This window comes from Papaver somniferum, chromosome 6, assembly GCF_003573695.1.
Source record: "Papaver somniferum cultivar HN1 chromosome 6, ASM357369v1, whole genome shotgun sequence".
Classification (NCBI taxonomy): Eukaryota; Viridiplantae; Streptophyta; class Magnoliopsida; order Ranunculales; family Papaveraceae; genus Papaver; species Papaver somniferum.
Window position 1 is genome coordinate 140,640,839 of NC_039363.1, and position 11,694 is coordinate 140,652,532.

Here is an 11,694-nt window from a genome sequence, read left to right on the forward strand (position 1 = left end):
GCTAGTCATGCTTATTTTTTTATCTTCTCATTGTGTGAGTACCTCTGCTTTCCTGGATAATTTATTTGAGTGGCTTGTGTTATGGCTTGTGGATCCTGCTACTGGACTACCTGATGAATGTTAATATTTGTGTGCTTCTATTTTATAATCCATTTGGAGTAGTAGAAAAAACAATCTAGTTCTTAATAATCGTAAGGAAACTCGTACTGATGTTAATAGAGCTTGAGCTATGTTATTGATTAGAAAACCTAAGTTACAAATCCCCCTTCCCCCTGGCCGGATAAAATGCAACACTGATGGCGCTTTTGATGAAATATCTATGGACAATGGTGCATGGTATGCGATGAGGGGATTCACAACTAAAGCCTCCTTTTGCGCATCAATGGTGTTTGATGTTGAATACGTTGTTGAATCTGAAGCCAGAGCTATCCGGGATGTTTTAAAGAAACCTGTTGAGCAGAAGCTTACTCATGCGAAGGATTTAATCGATCAATTTTCTACTTGGAATCCTGACAGAGATCAAAGTACAAATGCTATTTTTAAAGACATATTATTTTTCTCTTCTAGCTTGGTGGCTTATTATTTTAATTCTCATCCCCGGTTAAGTGACTCTTTAACTAATGCCTTTACTCATTGGGCTAAAATTAACTCTACATTTATGCTCTGGTTTATACCTCCAATATGGCTTAGATCGGTTACCAATGAGGATCATTAGTTGTTTTGAAGACCTTTAATTATAAAGAAAAATGAAAAATGATGGTCCTTCATTAAGGGGAAAAAACAACTATGCAAGGAGTGAATTAGAAACGAACTGCTTCGGAAAAAAGAAAAAATAATTATTTCGTTGTTTTGTTTTTGTAGAAATGAATTAGTTGCTTTTGAATACCAATTCTAGGCGGACTCATGTAAAACACCACAAAAGGAGTCTTAAGGACTTTGATTAAATATGCTTAGATATGTTTAAATAATCGGATGAATAATAAAGGCATGTATTCCACACGCACCACTAACAATAAAGAAAATGAAGCAAACAAATTCATATATACTGTCAGTGTCACTAACTTGCTGCATCTTTCCATGGAATAAAAACACTCGACCTAAAATAATTTATTTCTCTGCTTCTGAGAACTTTCTCCTACAGCAATTTCCAAGAATCCTTCTATTTGACATTTTTGAATGGCGGAAAACTATTGCCACAGATATGGCTTTCAGCAACAATCTTGAAAATGTCGTAATCCTTCAGCAATGGAGACAGTCTCGCTGTTCTAGGAACCGCTTAAAAATTACCACAACAGGACCATGGATTTCTGAATTCTTGATCTGCACATTCTGCACATTTCTCCTACTATTCCACGTTATTACTGCATAGTTGCAAACATTTTACACACAGATGCTGCGCACCATTCCCGTGAACCGTTCACATCCTTCCCATTCTGTTCGTACCATGATTCATGACTCATGAGTTTTATCATAAGACAAAATAACAGTACCAACAGTTATCTAGCGATGTCCACAAAAAATAAATAATAGTGATAAGATCATGCAACTCGAGATAGTCCGATCAGGTCAGCAACCAAATAACTAGAACCATCCGATTCTATTCATATTTCAATCCGACTAATTTTTACTCAAGAAAAAAAAAACTGTCTTTTGAGTTTAATCTAAATAAATACATGATTAGATTGCCACAATGGTGTCTGTACAATACTCAAGTTGAAAAAAGATTATCAATACAAGATTAAACAGAAAACCAGGCCATCTCCAGCTGACTTACGTCAGGCTAAATTCCCTGGGGAAATATATTATACATATACACCTTACCTCTCAAAACTGGAGTAAGTACCCTCTGCGGAAGATTTGTCTGTCTGATGACGATGGATAGATGTGACAGAACCGGTCCACTGGACTCTCTAAAAGGTAATTTCTCGTAGACTTTAGCTCCATCACGAGCTCAAGTCATTGTAACCCCTCACCACCGTCCTTGATGCATCTGTTCACTCAGTGTCCATCTCAGGCCCACAGATAGAGTGAGCAACTGTACAAGACTTGCTAGCAGGATTCATTTGATGGTGAATCCATTGTTGCTGCTTGACCACAGAATGACAGGTTTGGCACATGTGCGACGGATACCTGAAGCCGGACAATACAAGTGCGATCAGCAGTCGCACTCAACTGCTGGAGCTAGAACGAAACCAAAAAAAAGAATATTGCCTTTCCCAGTGCCACGACTATATTTGCATTTCACCCGTGAACCACCACTTGAGCTCGTGTTATCTTCCTCCCATCTATGCAGTTGCAACTGAACCTCGGTTGGTACTTGGCTCAAGTTGAAGGACCACGGGGGAAGTAACTTGCCATTCTGCAAACCTTTTCGCGGAGCAAAACCACAACCAAAATGTGGTGCAGCAAATCATATACATGAGAGTTTCGATGGAGGGGATTCACGTGCTTCAGAAAACCTTCTGGTACTACTCTCTAGAAAAATTTCGATCACAGAACCATGCTTTAGAGAAATGATACCAGCTCCTTCAATATAAAAACTATGGCCTTTTTGTATTCACACGAGCACGTTGTTCTTCAATACGTGCCTGAAGCGCATTGAATGCTTGCATAGAGTCAGCTGTAAACTTCTCCATGGACTGAAAAATCAGCTTCAGGCCTGATTGCAGACTACTACTTTTTGTATCAGCCTGTAGTACCATATGACCTGTGATTTGAACCACTTGTTTGTCCATTGCCTGAACCATTTTCTGCATTTTCTGCTCCTCCCTTTCTAAGGCCTTAGCTTTCCTATCAATATCTTTGTCTGCTGGTATCATATTATGCTTCGCTTGATTCTGTTCTTCCCAAATCTGAAACACGCTCATTGTGAAACTACGCATAGCATCAATAACTTCCCTCTCGGAAATAATATCCATTGCTTGTGACCATTGGTTACATATCACAAACACAATAGGTGCACCAATACTACTAGGAGAAAATGGACGAAGTCCATCATCTGTTTCTTCAGGTTCATAAAGAAGGCATTTTAAAAGCCAGCTATTCAAGTTTTTAATGTAACCCTTTTGGGCGGCGACCCATCTGGTGAAGTTCAAAGTCCATCTCTGTAGCTCGAGTTCGAGTCGAAATGTCGCCTCAAGATGCGCATCACTAAGGTTTTTGCCGGACACAAATGCATCCAAGTTTTTAGCTTCCGCTATGACCTGGCATTGACTATGATGACATTCAAGCATAGTTTTCCACATTCTGACGAATCTGAAAAGAAAAAAGGTAATCAAAACCCTCCAATGAGTACAAAACAAAAACATCTGATAAGCAATCTTAACAGGTGACCATGTAGTACACCATGTTAGCATCAGATGATAACTTTTCCTTCCAAACAGACTAACATGACAAATATTAAGTAACTGACAGCATGTATGAGTTGGAATATCATCACAAACTACTGAGACAACTGCAATCAAACACAAGAACAGTAGGCATACCCATTAATTAGTTCATTAACCTGTGGCCACAACTCTTCATCCCTCAACTTGTTTATCTTATCTGATATCTTGTCAACAACCTGTATTGCTATTCGCATCTTCGTGGATAAAGTCCTGACTAATTTTTGAGTCGTCTCAATTTTAATAGCCTCAGCCCCCTTTTCAGCCAAACGCTTCAAGCGCTTGGACTTCCTCTCATGATCTACCCTCATCTTCTCCTCGCTCTGCAAAGACATAACAAGGAAATAAATCAATATGAAACAATATGCTCATGATCAGTGCGGAGTATAACCAGAATGGCATAACTCAAGCTCAAAAAGATTGAGGCTGGGAAACCAGGATTCCAAGGATACCATCCAACCATGATTTGTACACAACAAAAACATTGAACCTCTACCTGAGACCCCATATGAAACAATAAACCAAACTGGATTGTTTAGGTTTAGTCTATACTGATCCTACCACAGTATATACATGTAAAACAAAAGCAAATGACAATTAGCTTCACCACAAAGCCAATTAACTAAGTAGAGGGTAACCAGAAACCAAAGCAAAAGATGCTGAAATGTAATTGACAAAGTTGAACTGGCAACAATGAATCAAAAACACTACCAAAAATGGAAAGCTAATGACATAAAGAATAAGAAACCTTGACTTCCGCATACAACTTCTTTTCCCACATGTATAACTTTTGCAAAGTTGAAGAAAGCTTTATAGGTGTTGAACTCGTCCCTCTATCTTCCTCAAAGTCCAAGACATCAGAAGCGGACTTCTCCGTGGAGGATGGGGATTGAGCACGTCTCGATGTAGATGGCAATGCAGATACTACTGACAATGAAGGAGTAATTGAATGCAACATCTTTGATGAAGCTGGCACAGGAAATCCATAAATTAAAATAGTAATTATCATCTCAACATATCTATCAAATTTTATTAGAAAATAAACAGTTCAAATTCTATTTCGGCAAAGAGTCGACCGTTCCGCAGTACGAGTGTTTCCAACAACACAAAAGAGTTTTTCATAAGTCAGGGAGGCGGACACTCAAGAGGCCAGTTCCATCTGGACTTGTCAGAAATCAAAGGGAACCATGAAAGTTCAGCAAATCTAATAAAACAAACCCTTAACAAATTTCTAAGATTAAACTGTTTACAAAGAGCTGATTATTTGCAGGTTCAAGACCCTGTTGTTGATTATTTTCAACAAGGGCTCCACCAACTTAAGTATCTTGTGTACCTATTTTTCATGATTTACTTTATTTTCGAGATCCTTATAATTTTTGTAGAGCTACTAACCCAGTAACTGATTAATCAAATATTTGGGAAGGGAAGTAACTGGAAGAAGTTTGTTAGATATGCTACCTTGATAAACTACATTTTTCCGATGATATGGAAGTTTTCCCGACTCTAGAATTTCAGAGACCTCATTTCCAGAAAGTGAGGCCCTCTCAAACTGAGCTCTAATTTCCTGCAGAACACTAGAAACCCCGAGATCCTTAAAAGCTCCAGCATTTCCATGATTACCAGACTGTTTCTCCTTGGAAGCCACACCCTTATCCACCACATGAACTTCATACCGCATTTCTTTCTCCTTTGACACACTTGGCCTGGCTTGATACAATGCTTCACCAGCATTTTCTTTTTTCCCTTCATCAGCCACCATCTTAGAGTAATTATTCCCAGGTCCACCACTAAATCTTTGATTACCATGAACTTCTTTTACTACTTCGTCAACGTAATTTTCATCTTCCAAATCAGGAATTCCTTCTTCATCTCTCACTTCCCTTGAATCACGACTAGGCGTAGTAGGGGGGTAATATTTCTCTACTGTCTCAAACGGGTTTAAGAAATCCCAAGCTGAAGCTCTAGGTGGTGACGGTGGAGGAGGCGGCTTCGAAGATGACGAAGCTGCAATCTGAGGCGGCAGAGCAGCAGAGCCATATGGTTGAGCAGAACCATAAGGTGGGACTGAGCCATAGAACCCATAATTGGAATAACTTGGTTGAGGTTGAGGAGGATAATTATAATAACCATAAGAACCATTATTTTGTTGATTAGGATTCTGATAATAAGATGATGACGCTTCAGACATATGTACAGTATCCGGACTCATTGGTCGCTGCTGATAAACTACAGACTGAGTTGATCTATTCTGCATAAAATTCATGTTCATAAACCCACCACCGACACCTCCATAACCACCACCACCTCCTCCATAACCACCAACACCACCTCCATAACCACCACCACCGACACCACCACCACCACTTTGAGTTTCATTTTTTTGATGATTATAATGTGAAGGAGTCATATTTCCTGAACTATGAAGTGACCCATCATCATCAGAATCATCTTCATCCTCATCGTCGTCGTCATCATCACTATGAAAATGAAGATGAGAACCAGAATTGGAGTGAGAATGATTATGGTGGGCCGAAGACTGAACAATTACAGGCTGCTGACTATCGGTATCAAGACCAGCTTTCTTCATTGCAGGAGGTAGATTAAGAATCGGGGAAGGAATTGAAGAATAAGTATAATCATTAAGACTCTCATGATCAAAGAATCGGTTCAACGAAACACCAATTTCTTTCAGTGAATCAATATAAACAACATGAGAATTAGCAAGTTCATACCTTTGTTTAATTGCATCATCAAGAAATTTGCAACGTTCACGGCATAAACTTACAGCAGGTAAATCATCAAGCTTAGAGCTTGTACAACCCATGACTCAGAAAAAAGCAACCCTAGTTTAGAAATTTGTTCAATTTCTATGATAAGATAAGAATTGCAGAATCATGACGGTGCTGTGGTAAAGAAAAGAAGGAAAGAAAGGAAATTAGGTTTCTCTCTTTTCTTTCTCTTTTGTTTTGTTTCTGGAGAAAGAGGACAGAGAGAAAAACGAATCTTGACAGCGGAGAAAAGTCCAGACCAGACTAGTTTGTTTGTATCATAGTATTGATTCTGTAAATCAAAATCACATCAAAATTGTGAAGAATTAGTATTTAGTTAGTGTAGTTTCAGTTGAAAAACAGTAAGAGATAATGAGACTTCCAAGACTACAAAAATGATTTTTTTTTTTTTTTTTGTTATTGGTACAGAGAGAGAGAGATGAAGTTTGGTAAGATAGAGAAGGGGGGTTTGGTTGTGGTCATATTGCCGCCATATGACGGAGTTGATTTTTTGGAGTTATTGAATTGGACTTTGCTTGGAACGTAACAAAATGAATTTATTCTACTGTGTACCCTTTTGTGTCCTTTTCTTGACCTTGGTACTGACGTATTCACTGAGGCGAGGATTGTCGTTTTCTGTTAGCTGAAATTTCATGAGAAAGAACCAAGGCCGGATGCATCTGAGGTAGGCTCTCCCCGATGCATCATCCAAAATAAACGGTGTTATATGATGTGTTAATCTAGCAGCTAGATTAACACTGCAAGGCCGTCGTTGAGCATAGACTAACTAGGCGACGACCTAGGATCTCCAAATCAAAATCTTTTCTACCTATAATTACATACCAAATCTAGATAGAAATATCAAATTTTGGGTTTATTCCGCTAGTAGTCCAATACGATTTAACATTTGTGCCGGCAAATTAATTGTGTATTAAAGTTATTAATTTGGTCTTTCGCTATTGTTTTTGACTGTTTTATTATTTTCTCTTCTTTATTCAAAGTTTTGGGGTTTTGTCTGATAACATTCATAAAAAACCATATTTCGGCAGTACGGTTTGAATCAATTTTGATTATAAGAAATGATAGTTTGTTACAAGGACCTCTCGAGTATATATACTCGGCTCTTCGACTCTCAACATCATACAGACACCCATAGTTTTAAAAATCGTACGAGTGAACTCGTGACTCGTACGATTCGTTTCAAATTATTTCATTTCACTTCAGATCGTTACTATGAAACGTATCTTCTTAAAATCGTGTAAGATACTATATTTGACACGATTTTTTGACTTTGGCTGAGAGTTTTGACCAGTTAAATTGTACTAAATTCGAAAAATTTAACTAAAACTAAATTAGTGAGTTTTCAAACTCATGTTCTGTTGCCCACACAAGTCTAGCTATAACCATTGGGCTATGTCCTGTTTTTGTGAAATCTACGAGTTCGTAATATATTTGTATATTTCTCACTATATAAGTTTCTCCATTATATATTTCATTTTATTTATTCATATCCACTCTATATTAATTTATACCGCAAATATAACAATTCAATAATCGACCATGAATCTTCGATTTACGATTCAATATACGATTCGATTCTTAAAGTATGAAAAACGATTTACGTTACATTTACGATTTCACAACCTTGCACACACTCGTACGCCGCATACAATTGAACTCAACATTCAACACACATTTCTGTTATGATCTGCAAACTCTTATGACATTTTATTATGCTCCAACCTCTAATTTATTTTATTTTTTAAAAAAACAAGGAAGATTAATTAATGAAATCAAAATAAATATTACCATTTGACAATCGTATGTAAATATTGCTAATAATGCAAATCAGACACCCATTGAAGTTAAAATTGATCCAATCTTACCTACGACATTGTTACAAAAAAGATTAAACAGACTTTTGATATGGTCTATTGAGCTTGTTATAATAGATACAATTAATTACAAACTCTATACGAAATTACCTCGACACTTCCACATATTATGGGTAATATATGAGGCATCTCCATTTTTCCCCAAGGGTAGGATTACCACTTCTTAGCTTTCAATTCATCTTTGACCATCATATGAAATGTAATAACCCTTCCTCCTCTCTTTGAAACAAGGGACGGTTCCGGTTATGTTGTATTGATAACTTCGCATGGGAAAGGGAAGGAAGATCAATCTTTCTGTTTTTTTAAAGCATAATCTTTATGTGATAAGCCATTTTATTTATATTTTTAGTCTTATCTTCTGTAGAAAATTTTATTGTTTGAGAGTATATTATGTTTCATACGAAATCACAAGTAAAAAGTTATTTTTCTTATATAGGCCCCCACTTCCATAATTTTACCTAGGGCCCCCAAATACTTTGCTACGGCCCTGATTAGCGGTCCACGTCAACTAAGACTATTTCTTATGGGAATGCTAATCTAGCTGCTAGATTAGCAGTCCATGTCAGCCCAGCGCTGTTTGGTTCAGCACAACCAATCTGAATCGTCAAATTAAAAACTAAATCAATATGCGCCGAACCATTTAGCGAAAAGATAATTTATGTAGCGTTGAATGGTTCAGCTACTATCTCGCTCCTAGTTTCTACGAGCAAATGCTAGGAGAGAGAACTAGTGTTAGGTTAAGTCCTATGGGTGCTAATCTAGCAGCTAGATTAGCACCATGTCAGCTAGGGAAACTTCCTAAGTCCTATGGGAGTGCTAATCTAGCAGCTAGATTAGCAGTCCCCCTCATCTGGGACCACTGTCCAACGCTGTTTGGTTCAACGCTTTAAATCTCAGCTGTTAGATCAGAAAATTAATCTCCCAGCGCCTGAACCATTCAGTGTAAAGGTCACTTTTTGAGCGGTGAACTATGCAGCGCTTCAATCTCGCTGCTAGTTCAACTGCGAGCAAATGTTAGGAGAGAGAACTAGTGTTAACAAATAGGCCACACTTTTTTTTTTTTGAACTGCAACACTTTTCAGCTAATATAGCCATAGGACTTAGCCCTAACTAGGACTGCACACGGGACGGGATGGTACGGGTTTTTTCCTGGCTCAGTACCTGTACCTCCCTATGGACGGTACCTGTACCTTGTACTTTTACCTGTACCTGTGAAGTACGGGACGGGACGGGAAATGTACCCGTTTAACCCGGTACGGGACCGGGTCTTTACCTCTAGCATATGTAAAAAAAAAAAAAAGTCTTGAAAGATCTGACTTTAACCGAGATCTCCCCGCTTGTTGTTTATATGCACATAGCAACACCTACATCGTCAAGGTTTATCGTGCGATGTTTAAATTTGTTGTTAGCTTCAGAATTTTCCTCGTGATGCAGGTATTAATTGCTGCTCATCCATAGGAATTTGTTATTTTTTATGTTCCAAGAATCCATACAACGAGATAGAAGCACCATGGTTCGTGGATGACCACTTGATGAAGTACTTCAAAGCACCAATCCCATCCTGGATTTCAGTTGGTACAAAATGTTCATCTGATGCCAAGTGTTGCTAATCTTAACTAAATTTTTTTTGCTCGGTCAAGTAATTCAACTAATCTTAACATTTTCAACTTCGTAGATATGCATTATATAAGGGTTGATTTGTGGTGTTCTTCATGCTTGAGTATTGCTATTTCAAGCTTCATGTTTCAAGTTCAATATTTCTACTGAGCTGAATGCATATAAATTTACCAAAGAGGGAGCAATTCTCAGCAAATATCATCCTTTCAATTTGTGTTGCACTTATCAACGGCCAGGATTTAATCTTAATACTAACGGATACAGATCCTCGGTACTACAGGACGGGATGGGAAGGGAACAACCTAGAACCGTTATTTGTACCTACTCTAGGCACGGTACCAATTTTTGGTACTTGTACCTGTCCCATCTGATTGCGGTTTCGGGACGGTACCGGTACGGTTCTTATGGTTCCGGTACGGTTCCATGGGACGGGACGGTTCCTGTACAGCCCTAGCCTTAACAAATAGAAAATATTTTTTGGCTAATCTATCAGCTTATAGGACTTAGCCTTACCTGATTAAATCGGTAAGCATTAGGGTTTGGAATTCGGGTCTTTATCTTTTGACTTGCAGAAGTAATCTAAATTCATGTGCGGCACAGAATACTACGTAGTTATTGAAGTTTAGAAATGGTTATTAACAGAAAAACAGGTTCATCTACCTCGTACAGATCCAGTTAAAAGGGTATGCATACACAAATGCTGATGATTTTGACCTGATTACAACATTCTCTTTGGTTTTGTCAAATTCGAAATGATTTTGAGTTTTGACCTTTAATTACCAGCACATGGACCTTCTTCCATCTGATTACTGTATCTTGACGGAGAATATTAGTGGCTTCTTTTCATGTCTGTCATTATTTATAATAATACATTTTTTCATTCTCAAAAGATAATAATTATTTACTCAAACAATTAGAAATGATTTACCGAAAGCAAAAACATGTGGAAATTTTTTGTTTTCTAGTTAGAATTTAACCGAGCCATGGAGCTAAAACATGTGAAATTTTCTTCTTATGGACTCTTTTTCTTTGTTGTTTCGCTTTTCTTTTCTTTTCTCCTTCTTTTTCTTTTCGGAAAATAGATTGTTTGTCCAAATATTTTTAAAACATGATTTAAATGAACGAGTATAAATTAGTATGGATGAAATGGACACCAAAAAAATAGCAAGGATGAAACTGGATGTATCCTGATGTAAATTAAAAATAAAAAACGGAAAATGGGTCATTTGTCCAAATATTTTTAAAACATGGTTCAAATTGACGAGTAAAAATTATTAGGGCGAAATGGACACCAAAAGAATAGCAAAGATGAAACTGGATTCATCCTGACTTAAACTTAAAAATAGCAAGGATGAAACTGGATGCATCCTGATGTAAATTAAAAATAAGAAAAAGTATTTGAAAATGGGTAGGATGAAACTGTTTATATCCTGGTTATTTTTTCATTTTTTTCCATTTAACTAGTATCAAAATATAAGTGTCATCTTCACCCAGGAATTGTTGACTTTGGTCTTTTTAACCAATTTTGTGAATAAAAAAAGTATTTGAAAATGGATAGGATGAAACTGTTTACATCCTGACTATTTTTACATTTTTGTCCATTTAAACAGTATCAAAATCACAAAATTGGTTAAAAAGACCAAAATCAACAATTCCTGGGTGAAATGGACAGTTAGATTTTGATACTGTTTAAATGAACAAAAATGTAAAAATAGGCAGGATGTAACTAGTTTCATCGTGCCCATTTTCAAATATTTTTTCTTATTTTTAATTTACACAGGATGTATCCAGTTTCATCCTTGCTATTTTTTAAATTTAAGCAAAGGATAAAACCAGTTTCATCCTTACTATTTTTTTTTGGCCATTTCACCCAAACTATTTTTTACTCGTCCATTTGAACCGTGATTTAAAAATATTTGGACAAATGACCCATTTTCCGTATCAAAATCTAGTTGTCCTTTTCACTCAGAAATTGTTGATTTTGATCTTTTTAACCAATTTTGTGTTTTTTCTTTTTGGGTTTTAATT

General features: G+C 37.0%; 1 protein-coding gene across 2 annotated transcripts; it reads right to left on the bottom strand.

Annotated features, from left to right (window-relative positions):
* Nucleotides 1-1,634: 1,634 nt before the first annotated feature.
* On the bottom strand, nucleotides 1,635-6,648 carry LOC113289558 (nitrate regulatory gene2 protein-like). 2 transcript variants are annotated; one of them, XM_026538844.1, is made up of 5 exons: nucleotides 6,119-6,643; nucleotides 4,845-5,967; nucleotides 4,135-4,355; nucleotides 3,486-3,709; nucleotides 1,635-3,255 (listed from the first exon to the last, which is right to left on the bottom strand). In XM_026538844.1, exons 2-5 carry the CDS (start codon nucleotides 5,791-5,793, stop codon nucleotides 2,541-2,543), a joined length of 2,109 nt encoding a protein of 702 aa, XP_026394629.1. In that variant the 5' UTR covers nucleotides 5,794-5,967; nucleotides 6,119-6,643; the 3' UTR covers nucleotides 1,635-2,540. The 2 variants fall into 2 exon arrangements, with proteins under 2 accessions (XP_026394629.1, XP_026394628.1); XM_026538843.1 differs by having other exon boundaries at nucleotides 4,845-6,648.
* Nucleotides 6,649-11,694: the final 5,046 nt, after the last annotated feature.